General features: G+C 45.2%; 3 protein-coding genes and 2 non-coding genes across 12 annotated transcripts in view; all 5 read left to right on the top strand.

Annotated features, from left to right (window-relative positions):
• Positions 1-10,932, top strand: part of DENND2B (DENN domain containing 2B) — a 153,931-nt gene extending 142,999 nt beyond the window's left edge. For 7 of the 8 annotated variants that reach the window (XM_074543409.1, XM_026793134.2, XM_026793133.2 and 4 more), the window contains 6 exons: positions 4,260-4,437; positions 5,479-5,520; positions 6,451-6,562; positions 7,550-7,789; positions 8,021-8,107; positions 9,079-10,932. In XM_074543409.1, the coding sequence (XP_074399510.1) occupies positions 4,260-4,437; positions 5,479-5,520; positions 6,451-6,562; positions 7,550-7,789; positions 8,021-8,107; positions 9,079-9,113 (694 nt within the window). In that variant the 3' untranslated portion in view covers positions 9,114-10,932. Of the gene's footprint in view, positions 1-4,259; positions 4,438-5,461; positions 5,521-6,450; positions 6,563-7,549; positions 7,790-8,020; positions 8,108-9,078 lie in introns of those variants that run through there. The other variant, XM_026793135.2, reaches the window with a different exon arrangement.
• Positions 10,933-11,405: 473 nt separating this feature from the next.
• Positions 11,406-14,375, top strand: RPL27A (ribosomal protein L27a). Its single transcript, XM_005486642.4, has 5 exons — positions 11,406-11,626; positions 11,898-11,961; positions 12,345-12,420; positions 13,201-13,375; positions 14,185-14,375. The coding sequence occupies exons 1-5, from the start codon at positions 11,624-11,626 to the stop codon at positions 14,311-14,313; spliced, it is 447 nt and encodes a 148-aa protein (XP_005486699.1). The 5' UTR covers positions 11,406-11,623; the 3' UTR covers positions 14,314-14,375.
• LOC113459230 (small nucleolar RNA SNORA3/SNORA45 family) lies at positions 12,762-12,894 on the top strand. The gene has a single exon (XR_003380280.2). It is a non-coding gene; the product is annotated as a small nucleolar RNA SNORA3/SNORA45 family (small nucleolar RNA).
• Positions 13,830-13,961, top strand: LOC113459231 (small nucleolar RNA SNORA3/SNORA45 family). Its single transcript, XR_003380281.1, has one exon. It is a non-coding gene; the product is annotated as a small nucleolar RNA SNORA3/SNORA45 family (small nucleolar RNA).
• A 131-nt stretch (positions 14,376-14,506) lies between the features above and the next one.
• Positions 14,507-19,314, top strand: part of TRIM66 (tripartite motif containing 66) — a 51,089-nt gene continuing 46,281 nt past the window's right edge. The window contains exon 1 of the mRNA XM_074543406.1: positions 14,507-17,777. Coding sequence (XP_074399507.1) covers positions 17,558-17,777 — 220 coding nt within the window. The 5' untranslated portion in view covers positions 14,507-17,557. The remainder of the gene's footprint in view (positions 17,778-19,314) is intronic.

Here is a 19,314-nt window from a genome sequence, read left to right as displayed (position 1 = left end):
CAGGAGAGGCATGGAAGGATCTAGAAGGGAAGTGTCAGGGATCTGTTTTGCTACACAGTTCATCAGTGGCCCAAGGGTAGGAGCTGTCCCAGAAAAGCCGGGCCATGGCTGGTGATGAGGAGACATCCTGGTGTGTAATACCCATGTGAGTCAAGGGATGGGAAGGACACCTGGGAAGGACAGAGCCTCCAGACTCCAGCCTCAGGTGGGAGGAAGCTCTCCTGAGCAGACAAGGGATGTGTGTCAGGGAGGTAACTCAAAGTGCTTGTGGGCTCAGCATGAATGTGGCAACAGGGCAGATGAAAGACTTCAGCAAATGTGGGCAGAGCAACATCATTTAATCAGCAGGGAGAGATGAGGAACATAAAAAGATTGTGGAAGAGTAAACAGTGGAAACAGTTTTTTGTGAATTTACGTTTTTGGCTGTGTTTCTCAGTGTGAGGGAGCAGGGAGCCCAGACTGGGTGAGTTGGTCCCAGTCCAGGGCATGGTCCAGAGCACTGGCACAGCTCAGAGCTGGCACCAGCCTGGGGTGACAGCGCTGCTGGGTGGCTTGGCCCTGCATGTGAGGGGTGCCTCCCTCTTCTCCTGGCTGAGGAACCTTGTCTGTCCCTCAGGGGAGGTGGAGGAAGGAAAGGGATATTCCTGCTTCCTCCTTCAATGCAAATGCCAAACTGACTGTGGAGGTGCATGTCAATAGTGAGGTGGGATCAGGGAGATAAAGCAGCAAGTGGTTGTCTGTGCTAGAGGCTCAATCCTGGATTTGGGAGATGCTCAGTGTGTGAAGCTCCCTTGGGCCTGTGAGAAGTTCTAGGTGTGGAGGGAGAAGCAGGAAGGAATGACTGTTGGCTATTGTTAGAAAGAAAAGAGACTTATCAAGGGTATTTGTGGAATATTTCCATTGGGAGTAGAAATTTTTGTATTGTAACTGAATATTATTATATTGTAACTGAATATGACTTCAGCAGTTTGAGAGAGTTGGTGACTTGCAGTGTGCAACAAGGCACAGTCCTTGAAACAAGCACAGCCAGCACTGACATCCCAGCCAGGGCAGTGTCCATTCCCTGCAGCAGCTTGTCCTTCTCAGAGCGTGCTAATTGTGCTGTGATAAGATATGGATATAGCCTAAGCTTGGGGTTGTTTGTTGCTTGGCCAACCCAGAAATTGCTACCAGACATTCTCCCTATCTAAAGGACAGAAAAGGTTCTTGTTAAGTCACAGTGATTTGCTTTTTGATGTAGACTTGAACGGTGTTCATAAGCCATCTCCAAAATTCAGCTGAGTCACAGCTGTGTGTGAAATTGTGGTGCCTCAGCTCTCAGTCTGAGCTTGCATCTCCCCAGCCAGCGACACAACGAGGAAAAGGTTCTGTGTGCTATCATGAGAAAATGATTTGGGAAACAAAATAGCCCAGAGGAACATAAATCAACTCTGAGTAGGAAAGAAGCAATGTCATATTTTGCCTGTAACATGATAAACGATCTCTTCAAGAGAAATTTGTCTTTAAGAACTGTCTCAATATACTTGTATAATCTTGTATTACTGCCTTCACGGGAAGAAGATCAAATACTGAAGGTCTTTTTAATCTAGTGAATAAAAAGGCACAGAGAAAACCAAAATGTTGGCAAATTCCAAATAATTTCTTTACAAGATGAAAAAAACCCATGGAAATCAAGAAGTGTCAACAACAGCTAGAACATTATGCAGCATTCCTGTAAAAATGCACAGGCCAAATGGAAAAGCCCACTCTCCAAACCAGCTCTCTGAAACTGCCCTAAGTGAAAATATTTTGAAAATCTAATTTTGATGATTCTGTTGCTTTACTTTGTGTGCTTCACACACCTTAAAGAAAATAAACCATCTGACTTTACTGCTTAATTCTCATAAACAAGAACAGTTGGATAATGTGTGGGTTGCACATTTTGAAAGGAAAAACTGGAGCACACTTGGTTTCCCAGGGTAGGCCTTTCTTTTTTTACTTTACTAACCATGCTTCTCATCAGTAATATCCCTTTAAAAGGTTCTGAACTGTATTTTGGAGATTCAGGCTGGGGGTTCCTTTACACCCATCACCTCTGAATTTTATCTTACAAACTGTGAAATTTCACTGAAGTGAAAGGTGTGTATTCATTCTAAATATGAAACTTTCCAGCTAGGGCAGGCACTTTGTACAAGCAGGACTTTGGTGACAGCTGTAGGAGTCCTGCAGAGGGGTGTCCAGCAGGGATGGCAGCAGGAGGTTCTGGGGGCTGGAAGCTTGGAGGGGATGTTTCGTGGGGATGAGATGTTCCAGAAGGAAAGATTTTCTGAGGCAGAATTTAGGAGCTGTGTGCAGAGTGCTGAAGTGCAGAGGCCGAGGCGCTGCCAGGGCGGTGTTACTCGTGCTGGGGTGCTGGCAGAGGGCACCCCTACTAGAGCTGGGTGCTGCCACAGGGCACCCCTGGCACTCTGCTCCCTGCCCTGCCCCAGCTGGCTCCCAGGAAAGTTCAGGAAGAGATTCCAGTGGCCTGGGCTGGAGGCTGAAGCCTCCCCAGCGTGGGAATAGCAGGCACAAGAGGCTGCAGGGGCTGATTTACGTCACAGCACTGCGTGTAACACAACATGTTACAAAAGGGCATTTTACAGAAAGGAAACAAATACTCACTGAAGAGCAGAAGAATGTTTGTCTTCCTGCTTTTAGCTTAACATGGCTCTTTTTTTAGTTGCTCAGCTAAGATGACTGCATTTGTTGTAGGTGAAAATGCCAGGGAGTCATTGAAGTGATCTTGAGGAAGTGCTGGGAGTCTGTACCATGTTCCACAGCTCTTCCAAAGCACACCAGTGTGCTTGCTGTGCCAAATGCTTGAGACCAAAATACGAGGCCATGACAGCACCATTGCTTGTTATATATAAAAACACAAATTAGAGAAATGCATACTTTTACAAGAGTCTTGTGTCAGGCAACATTCGTTATAAACCCATGCTGGGATTGTCAGATCTTAAAGGAAGTGTCAGTTAAAACCAATGCAGACTATTTGCAGTAAAACGTAAGGATTTGCTCTTCCCCAACATTTTCTCTCTTTGTCCCCTAATTCTCATTTTTCTCCTGCAGCAAACTTTGAAGGTAAATCACCGATGAGAACAAACAGGTGAAACCTTTCCTCTGGCACTGGAACAATTCACAACTGAAGTAAAAATGCTGATGAAGGTTATTCTGGTGGAGGTCTGATGCCACCTAAAGTCTCCACCAAGTCTTGCAGTAGAAGAAATGAGCATCTCTCCCCAGCATTTTAAAGCAGTAACAGCACTGCAGTTATTATTTATACTTCTTTGTGGCTACATTGAGCACAACAGAAGTTTGCAACGCAAGAAAATTATTTCAGTCATGTTGGATCCAAATTTCTGTCATCTCAGCCTGTGAGAGGCAGACATTGTAGCCACAGCTACAAATATGGAGAGCTTGTTTTTATTCCCCGATGTTAAAACCCACTTGGTCATGATGTTCCTTAATTTTTAACATTTGGAAACCATGTGACTGCAAAAAGGGAATTGGATTCAGTAGATGGAAGGACATTTGCCATAATAATATCAAGCCTTAAAGTTTAGGAGCTAACTAACCTGTATTTTAGAGTACTCTGCTGAGCAGGATCAATACCTTTATCACTGAAGTTGGTTAATAAGTCCTTTAAAATGTATTATAATAAAAAGATGCTATTGTCAAAATATGTGCAATATTTGAAAAAATGTGTTGCTTTTACCAGCTTTCCTTTGGAACAGGTATTGATTGTTGGGGGCTTTTTATATCTGATTTGGTAGAGTTTTTTGTGAGGATTTTTTTCCCAATTTTATTTTACTTTTCATTTGCCTTTGTTCGTGTAGTTAAGAACATTACTATTATGTTGTTTTACTACTGATATCATCATAACAGCCAAGATCTGAAGTTGCTTTTGGGTTTTAAGAATTGTTCAAAGTGGCTGCTTTTGAGTGCGTTTGGGAACATGGAATCTTGACTTCTAGATCAAACCATCTCCTATGAAACAAATGGATTGTAGTTTGAAACAAAGGGGTTCTAGTTTTGTACCTTTGGTTTGAGGTGTGCTGTGAGCTGCCACACTGCCCAGCACAGAGAGGGTAGGGACTGGAAGGGGACCAAGGCTGTCTGAAGACATGATTGCCAGAGGCAGCACCTTGGGCACTTGTATTTCAGCAGTCTCTCAGTGGGTGGAAGGTGCTGTGAGCCAAGAACAGCCTTTGCTGACCTGGTTGTTGCTCTCTCCCCAGCACCCTGTCGAGCTGCTCCCACGCTGTAGTGGCCCTGCTGTACCCCTTCTCCTGGCAGCACACCTTCATTCCTGTCCTGCCCTCGTCCATGATTGACATCGTGTGCTGCCCTACCCCCTTCCTGGTGGGACTGCTCTCCAGCTCCCTGCCCAAACTCAAGGACCTGCCCGTAGAGGAGGTAGGAGCTGGCATCACAATTGTTTGCCTGGAGTAATGCTGGCCTCTCCTAGGAGGCTGCCACTGGGACATAAATTTTCACATGTTTAATTTTTAATCTGCCTCTTTGTTTCTTCTCTGCCTGGTTCTCATTGGCAACTGCCTCTTGGCAAAGCTGCAGCAGTAGCTTTATTCTTCTCTTTTATTCTGCCTCTCTTCCACACCTGGCACCATGTCAGAGACAAGTGAATGTTCACCTGGTCACCAGTATTTAGGGTGTAAATATGCTGATTTGTTCTGGAACAAGAGGAAGCCATCTGCTATGACACCTCTTAATCCTTATGGAAGTGGTGCATAAAGCCATAGCCCACACAGGAGACAAAACCTTTAACAATTTTAACTTCTAAGACTTTGTTGTTACTATATTGGAAATCAAATGAGAGTTGCACTTCATCAGCTCTTCCAGTAAAAACCCACAAAAATACTCAAGGACACACTCTTTTCTCTCTTGCTCCTATTAGTTTCCTCTCATTTTTCTAAGGAATTTTTTTGTGCTCGCTTCCAAGGCCCTGTGTGCCTCTGACCCAGGTAAATCTCTCCTCCATTTTCCTTCTGCTTTCCTAACATTGCTCTTCTGTATCTTCCCAGCTCCATCTCTCAGCTTTGCTCCTTTTTTATCATGAGTATTTCACACCCTTGCCCTTTGGAATCCCCGCTGCCTCCACATTGTTTTCTTTAAAGCCCTTGAAACACTTTTCAACTGCATGTTAACAAAATTATTAGTTAATATAACTTGCGTAGATTTAAGAAAAAAACCCTTTTAGCTTTTTAAATATATTAATCTAGTGTGAGATCTGCTGTATCTATGTTAAATTAGACTTGTAGCTCTAAAGAAAACCTTCATGTTGTTTCATAAGGCACACAACCTCTTGTTTCACAGTAGGAATTTGATTCCTGTTGAGGCTTGTTCAGCAGATGATCTTTTGCTATTAAAAACCAATGAACAAATGAATGTTTTCCTTGTCTTCGGATACATTTCACGGCAGTGTTTTCTTTCCTGTAGGCTTTGATGGTTAACCTGGGATCTGATCGATTCATCAGACAGGTAAAGTACAGCTCAGAATGCTGCCATGCAGTCTGGCAAGCTGTTTACTCCTCTGGTGTGATTTGGTTTCTTTGATCAGAGGGATTTGGCAGGAATTGTGTGAGCAAAGGGAAAGCGAAGGGATTGAGGCTGTGACTCTCACAAGGAATCAAGAACTGTATGCACAGTGGAAAGAAAACATCCAGAGACAATAACATCACCTTAGCAAGAAAACTCACACACTGTTGGAGGTGAAAAGGACAAAAATAGCAAAGAAAATTCCCGAGTGAGAGCACAGAGGTGGAGAATAGTTTAATGTGACAGGAAAAGCAGAAACCTTGTGAACAAGGAGATGAGGGATCACCATCTCCTGACAGTCATGTGGCACTAAACAATTTCAAACCAACAGTCTGCAGGTTGCATGGGGAAGATTTGTGTTCAATTCCCTGGTTGGTGAGCAGTGGCTGCAGAGCCAAGGCTCCTGTGCTTACCTGGCTTCTGCTGAACAAGCATAAAATAAAATGAAGAGAGCAACAGGGGCAGGACCCAGAAAACAAGACAGACTAGAAAACAGTAAAAACAACTGTCAAGGACCAAAGGAGCTGCCTACAACTAACTACAGCAGCTGTGTGTACATCTAGCAAGGTTTCACATGATGTGTATTTAGTTAAACAGAACTATTTGGACTCTTTGTCATGTGAAGAGCTGGTTCCACATTTCTGTGTTTACCTGCTCTTTGGATTATCATTCTTGACTTAAATCTTTTTAAGAGTGACAAGAAATTTTTAGAAGTATTTGTTAGTTGCACATAGATTCTCATTCTTTTATTTATGTAGCCATGACAGTAGCAGATGCAAATATTTTTCATCTGAATTCTAAACCTGCTGAAAGTATTTGCTGGAGTTCCTGAATAGATTATTGTGGCTTAAAGATTTTTTTTCCCTCCATCAGATGGATGATGAAGACACACTATTGCCTAGAAAATTGCAAGCTGCTCTGGAGCAGGCTCTAGAGAGAAAGAATGAACTGATAAATCAGGATTCAGATAGTGATTCAGATGATGGTAAGTTCCTTTGGAAACAGGGACTTGTGTAATAAACAAATGTAGGTAGAATTGTGATTTTCCATGCAGGAGAAACAAAGATGGGACTTGAGGTCTCAGATACCTCTGGTGACATCAAAGGCTGTCTCTGAGCACACAGAGAGTATGAGACTGACGGCATCAACAGACAGTGCTACTTCACCTGTGGTTTATTTTAATTTCTTTGCAAATGACAAGGACTCCTATGGGTCCCTCTGAACCTTTGCTCAAACAGAGGTTTGCAGTTAACTTGGCCCTAACTCAATCCAGATAATTCTCCAGGCTTAGGGGTGTGTCTGAGCTTGGAATTGCTCTTGGCACTCGGTATTTTCAGGGGAGAAGCAGGTACCACCAGAAAAGAATTTTAGTCCAAGATGGGTTGGGCTGTCTCTGAAGGTTCACATTTCTCTTCAGCAGTGATAAAAACAGCCCAGGGTGAATTGAGATGCCTGTGGTTAAATGGTATGAAACAGGCCCTTATTCAGTTCTTGGAATTTATTTCTAATCATATGCATTACATATATAAGACTGTTTAAACATCTCTGAAACGATGAAAGACCAAATTCTACAACAGACCATTTTTGATCAGTTTTTGGTACAGACTTATTATCCTCAGAGAAAAATATTTTAATGATGAATCATTCAGAAGTTTTTGAAGAGAATTTGCTCAAGAGTGAAAAGAGGAGGTTTGATTTTGACGAAACACCCACCAAATGTTTAGTTTGCTGAGGATTTGTAATTCTCGCTGACTCCTGGTCACAGAACACCAGTTCTGCAGACTGGCACCGTGGCTATGGCGCTGTCGCCCTCTCCGTGTGCATCCAGGTGTGCAGGGAGCCGCTGCCACCCCTGCCAGTTGTTAGCGCGGCGTCAGGGAACCGGGAGATGCACGGCCTGGCCCTGCGGGGATAATGCTGACAGCTCGGGTAGCAGCTGATTTTGGTGTCTTATTGCTGCCTTATTTTGCAGAATGTAACACCCTGAATGGATTAGTGTCTGAGGTTTTTATCCGATTCTTTGTGGAGACAGTTGGCCATTATTCCCTGTTCCTAACCCAGAATGAAAAAGGAGAGCGTGTCTTCCAAAGGGAGGCTTTCCGTAAATCTGTGGCCTCCAAGAGTATCCGCCGCTTCTTGGAAGTTTTCATGGAATCCCAAATGTTCGCCGGTTTCATCCAGGACAGGGAGCTGAGGAAATGCAGGGCTAAAGGTACGGGTGGGTGTGTGCCCTGCGCTGCGGGTCGCGCTGTTCCGCTGGGGTCCCGCGGATGGCGGCAGCGCCCCTCCATCCCCCGTGCTCGCCGGGAAGGCGGAAACCATCCCTGACATCCTGCCCGGTGAACCGGAAGGTGGCTGCGAGCGGAGGCTGCCGGGGCGGGAGCCGGGCCCTGCGGGGATCAGCCGCACACGGCTCACCCATCCCTGTCTCCCTCTGCCGCAGGGCTCTTCGAGCAGAGGGTGGAACAGTATTTGGAGGAGCTCCCGGACACGGAACAAAGCGGAGTAAACAAGTTCCTGCGAGGCCTCGGTGAGAGAAAAGCTTTAGAAGTGTTTCTGAAATGAATTTTCAGTGTGATGGTGGGTTTTGGTTGTGGTGTTTTTTTTTTGTTTTTAATTTGAAAAAGCCGTACCCGAGGTGAAGTGAGGTAGTCAAGTGGTTTCAGCGTAATAGGAATTACAAAAAAGAAAGCAATGAAAACATAGTTAAAGGTATAAAACCAGATTTAATGACGGTCCTTGTTAACACTTTCATTTTCACTTGGGGATGGGGGAACCAAACTGTGAAAAACGCTAATCACTTGTTTTTAAATTTTTTAAAAGTTTAATAGTAATAAAATGGTTAGGACAATATGAGACAACAGAGACAAAGAGTTACGGACGTCCGGGTACCTTTTTCTGGGTATCATCAGCCCGAAAAAGGACCCCCGTTAACAGAGGATCAACCCTTAAAAGCAACAGCCTGTTGCATAGTCACACTTCACACATGATGCATAAATCCCATTCAAACACAGGATTCTGTCTGGTCATCTTCAACTTCTTCCTCTGAATCCTAACAGCGCCTTCGAGGTGGGAAGAAGTTCGTTTCTTCTAATAAGAGGGCAAAACATTCTTTTTCTCTGAAAGATTTAGGTGTCCTGTGGCTGCTATCTCGCTGCAAGTCCTTTCTTTTAAACAAAGCATCTTACATAGCATATTTTCTATTTTAACAATTTCTATAACCTAAAACTATATTTAACAAAGTACTTAAGAGAATTAATACAGCATTGCTTTCTAACACAACACATATAATATTAATTTTAATATTTGCAAAAAGCCAATCATAAAATACATGCATTTTTCACACAAACCATGACCGAGAAGTGGAACAGGAAGGGGTTGGGGCAGTCGGTGTTCTGTAACTCAGCTCTCCCTGCTGGAGCTGATTACAAGTTACACCCATTTGCTGTCACTTGGATTGACTTTGCTGTCTGCTGGAGACTGACGGTGTGCTTCCTTTAGGTAACAAAATGAAGTTCCTTCACAAGAAGAACTAGCTCCTTCCTGCTGAAACACCAACCCAAAACCTATTTATGGCACCGTGTGAGACACCTGCAGCGCTGGAATGCGGAGCGGGAGGAGAGCGGAGCAAGCTGAGGCAGCTCCAGGAGAAGATCCATGGATGCTGTGTCAGGGTGCCACGTGGTGGCTCCTCCGTGGTTTTGGGCAGAGTTTGTACATAATGTGCTGTAAGCTTTTGTAACTGATTTTGTAATGAGCGAGAAAACTGTGGTAAATATTTGTATATTCCTGAGAATACCAGGTGCTTGTTTTTTTTTCTTTAGTATGAGTTGAGCTATGCTTGGTGCAAAAACGAGTAGCTGATTTATGTGCAGCTGACTGTCTCAGCAGAACCACTGACTCCAAGGGGTGTTTGATGCCTGAACACTGCGGGGTGAATGAGCTCGGGTACGTGGGAGAGGTTGTACGCACGGGGCTGCTCTTGTGCGGCACAGGCGCTTGGCTGTCTGTCTGTCTGTTGCCTTCAAACTGATTTTAAAGGAGAAATAACAAAGTAACTTGGTAATAAGGTACTTGGTTCACATTGCAGAACCTCCACTTGGTTTGAACTCTGGTCAGTAAACTCCTTATAAGCCACTGTGCACTAAGATGCTAAGCCTGGGGAGATCCCAGCTCTCTGACATGCAAGCTGCAGTGAGTAGGTACAGTACAGCCTTTCCTAGTGTATGTATGTATGGATCCTAATAAACTCTGTAAATAGACCTGTTTGTTTATATTCATTGCAAACCTCTGCACTTCCTCATGTGGAGCAGGTACAAACACAGCAACTCACCTGTGATTTCTAAATGAATTTGTAATTAAAATGTAAAGTGGATATTACAAACCTCTCTTTCAGTAGGTTTGCTGTTTTTGTTTTCACTTTGGGGTTTCTTCAGTGTTTTTCACCAGGGCTAAGACAAGGCATTTTATACCCCTTTTTACAAAATTTTATCCTAGCAGAAGCATCTCTTAAAAATTTTTTTCATGGGTTAGAAGAGAATGGTTTTATCGTTGTATCACACATACTGCTCCTGACCTATGGAATTTTCAGTCGGCTTTGTGCTGTGCGTGGTGGTCAAGTGGCACATTCTTCCTTGATCTAGAAACTGAGCTCCTGTTAAGGTTCTGTAAGTTTTCCCATAGTCTGAAGAAGAAAATATTAAAAAAATATAAAATGCTTCAGATAATGAAAATTAGCTGAAGCCTTTTACCTTCAAAGGAAACCCCCACGCTCTGGTTTTCGTCATTCTCAGCATGACTGCTGTAGTTAGATGGGCTTTGAGGCTTGCGCAGTTCCTAACCTGACAGTGGTTCTGGTTTGCTATCAGCCTCATAGAGAAAACTCGAGGGGCTGTTCACTGAAAAGGTGAAGTCGTTTCCTTTTTCAGTTACCTCCCTCACACTCCAAAATCCACAAAAGCATCTTAAGTGTATGTCAAATGTCAGTGAAATACCAGGTGCTTTTGCTACAGAGAAAATGTCACCACAACTGGTAACTTCCATTAGTTTCACTCTGTGATATGCTCCAAGTTCCAGAATGATTGCTGGATGTAATTCTTGAGAGTGGAAGGAGTGACATCACTTGTACAGGTGGCTTCTGGCCTTCTTATAAACAGCTGCTAGTAAATGTAGGGGGAAGTACATAATTCCTCTGCAGAAAATGATGGATAAAACTGTATCAGGACATGCTGTGGAGTTACTGCAAAGGCAAGACAAAGCCAATGTACAAGAATGTTGTGCTGTAAAACCCATCTCCTGTGCCAAAGCTGTTTTGCTCCATTTGCACTTTAAAAATTAAAGGAGAAAGCTTTTAAACATTGTGTCATCTGTCAACGTGTTCCCATTCTTGTAATGTGAATCAGAGGATACAACTGGGCAAGGTGAGATTATAGCCCAAAAAATCTATGGGTGCCATTTTGATCCTCAGACTAGAGCTGTGTAAAACCATCCTTGTGCTATGTGGAGGTCTGTGCTTGAAGGGATCAGACGAACAAAAACCAAGGAGTGCATTATTTTCCCTACTAAATTAGTTGTTAAAACTAATGGTGTTCCTCAGCATGGAACATTTTAAGTGCACCAGAAAAATTCTGAAGAAAAATAAATCCAGTGAGAGGCCTGTGTTTAAAATCCATTAAAAAAACCCCTAGAATAAAATCCCTTGAAAAAACCCCTAGAAACCAAGCTTAAGAAACAGTGACACTCCAGGAATTCACACTCCAGTGTGGCAAGTAATTGTGTTTAAGGACGTAGTGTTCATTTTCCCACTATTATGGATGTTTAATAAAGTGACCAAATTTCAAAAATTGCTAAATTCTGTTTAAAGCTCCGCTTCCCGCGCTGGGAGCAGACTGGGAGCGGCGCCGGCTGTGGGCGGGGCCCGGCCCCTCACGGCTCCGCCCGCCGCTCCCGCCTCAGCGAAGCCTCGCGAGATCTCGCCCCGCCCCGCTCGCCTTTGCCTGCTCTCGCGAGAACCTCGCCCTTTCTCTCCCTCGCGCACGCCGGCAAGATGGTGGGAGCTGCGTCCGGGCCGGGATGGGCTGGGACGGGATCGGGATCGGACCGGGACCCCGCGGCCGCCGCCCCTCGCTCCCGCGGCGGGACGGGACTGCCGAGTAGCGGAGGGTGGTGGGGAGGCGCGGCTCCGAGCCTGCAGCGGGCGGGAGCGGTGCGGGGAGGCCGGTCCGCCATGGCGGCCGGCTGCGCGGTTCCCGGGCGGGCGCGGGGTTCTGGTGGCGCTCGCTGCCCGCCTCACTCACGGCCGCTCTCCCCCTTCCCCGCAGCCTTCCCGCCTCAGGAAGACGCGGAAGCTGAGAGGACACGTCAGCCACGGCCACGGCCGCGTGGGTGAGTGCAGAGGCGGCCAGGGGGGCGCCGGGGCCTCCGCGGCGCTGAGGGAATGCTGCTGCTGCTGCTGCTGCCCTTCCCGCATCCATAAAAATGCAGCTGTGCGTACAGCGCACTGGGGAAATATCGAACGGTGCCGAAGGCCGCAGCGTGCCGCGGTGATGGGCTGATCATGTCCTGCATGATTTAGACTCCCTGGGTTATAACTCCAGCGCTGCTCAGCCCATCAGTACTGGCTATGCGACATCTTCAACTTGCAGGGCAGTGCAGTCTCCCTTACAACTCTATCCATTCCAACCGTGTCGCACCACATGATAAAACAATTAGTTTAAGTTGAGTATTGTGTGTAATATTAATGTAACAAGCTTAATGTTTCTTCTCAGGCAAACACAGGAAGCATCCTGGAGGTCGTGGTAATGCTGGTGGTTTGCACCATCACAGGATTAACTTTGATAAATAGTAAGCTAACGTTTTAAATGTCTACTGGCAACATGCGTGCTCATGAAGTAGAAGCAACTGAGTTTTATATGTGAATAAGCAAAGTTTTCTGCAATCCTGTGTGTTTTTTCCTTTAATGGGAAGTGTGGGATTACAGCTGCTCATGTCCCCACTTACCCTAAAATCAAAAACCTTTTCACTTGGCATGTTGGGGAGTTCATTGTAGCATTAGGTAAAGCTGACCAAATTTGCCTGTTAGAGTGTGGTCCCTGCTTAGCAGTGCACTCAGAGCAAATTCAGAACGTGAATTTGGTGTTATATCCTGTTGGCTGTACCAGGTAGAGGGGAGGGATGTTGTGATTCCCGAGGCTATAGAGTCACACTTGGGCCCTGCCTGTGGCCCTGGTGTGCTGGAGTGCTCGGACAGGAACCACTGATCTCTATTCACTGGCTGTGCCCTGCCTGGCTCAGTCAGTCACCGGGTCAGTGACAGCAGTGCCACAGCTTCCCAGGCACGACAGCCCTCCCTGGGTCCCTGGAAATGCAGCCTTGGCTGGGAGGGGGATTGAGGTATGAGTTGTAGGGGAGAAGGGACACTTAGAGAGAGTGTAATTGTTCCTTGGTTTGGATACTAATCATTATTGCACCTAAATTCTACACATATTAACATGAAAAAAGGTGTAATGTGACATTGTGGATGCTGTGATGTTGTAAGATGCTTGTTTCAGTGTTAGTTTAGAGTTGTGCTTGTTCAGGATGAGTTAGAAGTGGGATCTAATGTGGAATGTGTTTGTGCCACAGCCACCCTGGTTACTTTGGGAAGGTGGGCATGAGGCACTACCACCTGAAGAGGAACCAGAAGTTCTGTCCCACGGTGAACCTGGACAAGCTGTGGACGCTGGTCAGCGAGCAGACCAGGCTCAACTACGCCAAGAACGAGGCGGGCCTGGCCCCGGTCATCGACGTCGTGCGCTCGGTGGGTGCTGCTGGGCTGGGCCCTGCACTGCTGCCCTCCCTGGGAGCCTGGCACTGCTGGGGCTGAGCCCTGCTCTGCTGCCCTCCCTGGGAGCTTGGCACTGCTGGGGCTGAGCCCTGCTCTGCTGCCCTCCCTGGGAGCCTGGCACTGCTGGGGCCGAGCCTGGCACTGCTGGGGCTGAGCCCTGGGCTGGGCTGTCCTGCTGGGGAGGTGCTGAACTGCACATCAGCTGCAGTGCTTTGTGCTCAGAGGCTCACCACATGGATCCCTGGGCTCTGAGTACTTACAGGAGCACTTTGGGTGTTGCATTTTTCCCTGTAAGAACCTCTTGTCCTGCTGGTGTGAGTGTGTGGGCAGGCACTGCCCTCCCTTGGGGAGGTGGTGAAGGATGGCTGGTTGGGAATGTTCCTGAGGGAACAAAGCCATGGTGGAGCTGGTCTCCCACTTTGTCACCCTCGAGACTAGAGTCACATCTCCACATGTCTGGTTGTCTTGGTGTGCTATAGTTCTCGGACAGGAACACCTGATCCATATTCACTGGCTCTGATGTCCTGTGTCTCAGCCAGCCACCGAATCAGGGACACTGCTTTGCCTCTGCTGGCCACTTAGGGCCACTTCCCACCTCCTGTGACTCCAGCAGCTGTTCTGTTCATTGTCTTATTTCATGATTGTCCTTTTAAAGTAATGAATTGACTGGATAAGGTCATGGTGATCATGGTTCTGTTTTAACCGGTGTGTGCTAACAGGCCTGCATGTAGGAGCCTGTGAGCTCATTACAAACACTGAACTTCTTTTTTAAATCTTTCTAGGGCTACTACAAAGTGCTGGGCAAGGGAAAGCTGCCCAAGCAGCCTGTCATTGTGAAAGCCAAGTTCTTCAGCAGAAGAGCAGAGGAGAAGATCAAAGAAGTTGGTGGTGCCTGTGTGCTTGTGGCATAAAAGTTTTTGTTTTATTCAAATTTTTTGAATAAACAATGCATAAAATGAGCTGGTTTACAGAAGTTTGGGTTGTTCTGATTTTTCTTTCCTGACCTCTCCAGACACAGTTCACACTTAATCTTACCTGCATAACACTTGATCAGTGGTTTGACTGCTTCTCACTTAATGTTGAAATTGCCTGACTACAGTTTTCAGTACCTGCCATGTGCAGATGTCTCATTGTTTTGTGGGTGGCAAAATTAAGTTCTGAATTTGTGCTGCTCTTTTGTTAGTGATCCTTTCTACAGCTGTCTGAAAAGAGGACTTGATGTGATTTTGATGGGGATTCTTGAAAATTGAAGCGACATTTGGGGGAAATTTGTGGGGATGGTGCCCTGGCCTGTGGGAATGGAACAGCAGGAGTGTGGACGAGGAAATGCCAAGTGACAGCAGTGCAGCAGTAACTGTAAATTGACATTTGCAATCCCTGCCCTCCCCAGGCTGAGTGTGCATTTCCTGCTGTTCCCAGCTGTGGGACAGTTGGTGCCAGCTATCCTCAGCCTTCCTTACAGCTGGCAAAGCAGTGGCACAGCTCTGGAACTGCTCTGTGTGCAGTGCTAATATATTGGTTTAAAATGGTTACCTGAAATAATCCTTGCTTGGCTGTAACATCAAAGCAGGACTTGTGGTGTCTGCAAGGCTTGGCCCTGTGTGCCAAAGCAGGATTTAATGGAAGAAATAACTAATAACTAAATAACAACTGCCAGTGAGCTGGTTCTCAAGTGTCAGATCAAGAGCCTGTAGATACTGTCACTTATTTCAAGCTTGCTGCTGAAGTTGATGCACATGACCTTCGAGTATGTGTGATAGAATCCTGGTTAATCAACTTCTAACCTAGTGTTTGGCAGCAATTAAATTTAGAGGGCTTTTAGGGTGAGGTTGATGTGCATTCCACTTATAAAATAGTTTATCTTAGCCAGTGGTCCTGCTGCTTGTGAATATCTGGCATAAGTGGGCAGTTTGTTCCAGGATACAGAGGAGTTTGGGAGCTGTGTCTCAGCGGCTGCTGGGACTGCTGTTTCCTAATTTGTGATGCTGATGTAGCTCCATCCCCCACTCTGGCCCCAGCCATCCAGCCAGCTCTTTATCCAGTGCCCAGTGACCCCTCCAGGCCGTGGGCAGCCAGTTTCTCCAGGAGAATCTGTGGGAAGTGGTGTCCAAGGCTTTCCTGCAGACAGACAGACAGACAGACAGACCAACAGCTACAGCCTTTCCCTCTCACTGAAGGGGTCACCTTGTCAGGAGAAGAGATTGGGTGGGTTAGGCAGAACCCCCCTTCCATGAGCCCACACTGACTGGGTCTGATGCCCTGGCTGTTGCACAAGTGTCAATTGATGGTGCTTGAGCTGATCTGCATCACGACCTTCCCTAGCACCAAGGTCAAGCCTGTGATTCCCTGGATTCTCTTTCTGGGCTTTGTAGCTCATTGCATTCATCAGCCCTCTCCTCCAGCTGCCTGACTACTGCTGTGCATACCTGCCTCAGAACTAAATTTTAAACACATTTTTTTCACTCTTACTCTTCCCCTTCCTACCAAAAAGCTTCTGCTCAGTTTTGCATGTTGTTCAAAAGGCCTAAATTGAAATTTACAGTAGCCTGCTTCTGCTCATCCTGCCCCAGCTTTGGCTTGTAAGGTGACAGAGCATTTCCCAGTATTTGGCTTTGTTTGCACTGGTTCTCTGTGCATGGATGCCTTGGGCTGTGGTTTCTCTGTCAACATTGTGGTAGTTTCAGACCTCAACTTCCTACTGCATGACATGTTTTTGTAGGTGCAGCTTTGTCTTAGCAACAGGAGCTGCAAGAAATGACAGAGATGAAATGGGGTGAGAGGCTGTGCTGCTTCGGTGACACTTGTCCCTGATAGATGGTTGATAAAGATGCTCTGTAAAAAGTGAGCTTGTGTAATAGGCACTGATAAAATGTAAGTTAAACCACAGGTACAGCTGGCACAGCTCATCTCCAAAGGGCCCTCTGATTTTTGGAATTGGAATCTGAAGTTTTAGTGGTAGGTTTGAATTTATTTAAAGAATTTGTCAGTCAAGTTGGTGGGTATCTACCTAGTTGAATGGGTCTTGGGTATGAAATAGGATGCAGACTTTAACATAGGGTCCATTTTTCTTCTAAAATATTTTAAATACTGAAGACTTCATGATACAATGCTTAAAAAAACTACTGGTTGTTAATTTCTGAGACAGTCATAATTTTTTTGCATTTCAGAATAAAAACCCAAATTCAGATCTGCTTACTAACCATTTCCACTGGAGTCTACCAGAAGACAGAATCCCTCAGGAGAAGAGAGAGCCTTAAGATTAGAGCTGCTGCTCTTCTGTGCTAGGGAAATCTGCAGGTTGAAGCTCACTCCTGTAGCTTCAGTTCCATTCTGCTGGTAGCAGGGCCACCATGCCAGGGCCATCAGCAGCTCCATGGGACTCTGGTGCCAGGGGGCTGGATCAGCTGGAAGGGTGCCTCCAGAGGAAATGAGGCTTCATCTGCTTTCTGTCCTCTGATACAACTTGCAGGATCTGCTCTTTGCAGTCTGTATCTGATCAACATCTCTGACAATCTCAGAGCTGAGGATGAAACATGAACTGCAAAACTCTCAGTTGACCCTGGGGAGCTTAGGCTGCTGGGAGGAGCACTGGGAAGCTCAGGTTTGGTCTATAATCTGATCTGTGGTTGTCCTAATAGCTAAAATTTGATAACTGCAAAGTGCTTTTTCTATAAAGAAGATTGTCAGAAGATGCTGTACATTTTTCAAAGCAGCTTTCTAAGATGCATTGCTGAAATGATGGACTTGTGGGTACTATTTTCTTTACATAAAAACTGTAAAATATTTGAGTGAAATTGTAAAAGCAGCCAGAGAATCTCATAATTTTAATTGCAGTTTCAGTGCTTCTAGCAGGAAGTGTACAGCGTGTGACAATTCAGCTTTGTAAGGAGATCAATAGAACAGATTAGTTCAGTTTCTACAGAAGTTGCAAATACTAGAGAGATAGTGGGATCATGGTTTGTAAGCCTTAAACCACTCTTTCCTGCACAACAATCTGCAAAGATATTCTCCTCTGTAAAGCAGGTATGTGATTTTCAGCTGCAAGGAGCTTTTTTTTCCACAGGGCCACATGAATGTTTATTTGATCGTGCATCCCGTGTTGCCCTCTGGTTTGCACTTGAGAGATCGAGTGTTTTGTGAGGTGCAGGGCTTGCCATGAGCCATTTTGTGACTCTCCGTGTTTTCAGGGCCACACTGGAGCCAGCAGGGATGGAGGCCCTGGATTTGTTGTGGAATTGTTTGGTGTGCAAATGGGAGCTGCGGAGGAGGGAGCCCAGGATGCTGCCCTGCCTGCACTCCTTCTGCAAGGAATGCCTGCCAGGCTTGATCCAAGGGTACAGCTGTGTTCCCACGGAGTATGAAGTTCTCTATGAAGGTAATGCTTAAAAACCTCTGGCTTGTGCTCTTTGCAATGCAGTGTTATAAAAAGAGATGCGCAGAGAAGCACTTTTTGAAGCCTATTCTTCTATAGCACTACTTTAAATTGATAAACTAAGAGAGTAAATATTTATGTGAGCAGAAAGTGTATTGGGAACAAGCCACCTTTGTAATGTTTTTCATCCAACATTGGCAGCATTTTAACGTTTTTTTCAGAATGGGCTGAATGTTTCACTTACCAAGCTGACATTATGAGTATTTGATTTTCTTAGCTTAATAAATAAATAAATGCTACAAGATAGCTTCCAGAGCAAATTTTTTTGCAAACATTTTGACATGCTGGACCTTTCTGTGGTTCTGGTTGTGGTGACAGTTTTTCTCTTCCTTCACCCCGTCCTTCAGTGCCTTCTCACTAACAACACAAAACCACCCAGTTCTTTTGTTTCTGAGAGGTAATAATAATTGTTATTACATATGTGTATTCTGGTGCACTGAAACTCTTGTTGTGAGTGTTGTTTACCTTAACCCTTGTGGCTGTAACTCACCCTAACAAGCTGAGTAAACTAGTGAGGACAAGAAGCATTTTTTGGCTGTGCCTTTTGAAATCTTGGACAGTTCTTGGTCATGATGTTAATAGAAGATGTGTAACTTTTTTTTTTTTTTTAATAAAACCTCAATGGCAGAACATAGTAATTTTAACTGAAAGTGTCTTAATTGCTATGGGGAGGCATTCCAGACTCATTACTAATTTATAAGATGAGCAAAGGCATGTAGATAACTTCTATTTTCACAGGCTTTGAACTTTAGTTGAGTAGGAGGCATCATTTATTGTCTCTTCTGTAGCAGATTTTAGAAACATGTAGGAAGAGAAGACACCTTCCCTGAGGTGAGGGTGATCAGAACTGATGAGATGACATAAACCAGACTAGTTCAGGTTTGAGAACAAATGGAATCCGTGTTCAGAGGTCACTGTTGGAAGGCTGGCACAACACAAAAGCGAAAGGAAAAGGCAAAGGATAAAGGCTGTTCATGTGTAGGGTACAGGGGAAAAGATGTGAAGGTGGGAGAAGGAGAGAAAGAGAACAAGGCAGTCATTGCAAGTAATGCCTCCTTAAAATTTTTAATGCTTGGTCATAGTAGGCCTTAAGTCTGAGGGACCTCTCTGTAATAAAATACTGTTGAAAAAAGCACTCCATTAATTTTTATGTATCCTCATTTGACATCTCAGCCATTTCTCCATTTCTCTCCTCCTCCTTTCTGCTCACCAAGTGGAAAGGTGAATTTCTGCCACTTGCTTATGGATGAAGTGCAGCTACAGGTTCTAATGAGTTGTTAAAATGTTGGATATTTCTTTAAGGCGGATCATGAATTGTTTGTGTATAGCAACATGGAATAAATACTAGTTTATTTCTGTATTCCTGAAGTTTCTCTGTTTACTTCTTCATTCTTGTGTAGATAGGGAACTTGTGTGGGAAAAAGCAAGACTGGAGACAAGAAATAATTAACAGTGATGACCCAGTCATGAAATGAGACAC

Source organism: Zonotrichia albicollis, chromosome 6 (assembly GCF_047830755.1).
Source record: "Zonotrichia albicollis isolate bZonAlb1 chromosome 6, bZonAlb1.hap1, whole genome shotgun sequence".
Lineage (NCBI taxonomy): Eukaryota > Metazoa > Chordata > Aves > Passeriformes > Passerellidae > Zonotrichia > Zonotrichia albicollis.
This window is presented reverse-complemented; position numbering and strand designations above follow the sequence as displayed.

What these genes read in the sequence shown, in the direction of transcription:
- RPL27A (XM_005486642.4), top strand. An exon ending in CCACGGCCACGGCCGCGTGG is followed by an intron (nt 11,962 to 12,344) that starts GTGAGTGCAGAG and finishes GTTTCTTCTCAG; the next exon opens with GCAAACACAGGAAGCATCCT. An exon ending in TCATCGACGTCGTGCGCTCG is followed by an intron (nt 13,376 to 14,184) that starts GTGGGTGCTGCT and finishes AAATCTTTCTAG; the next exon opens with GGCTACTACAAAGTGCTGGG.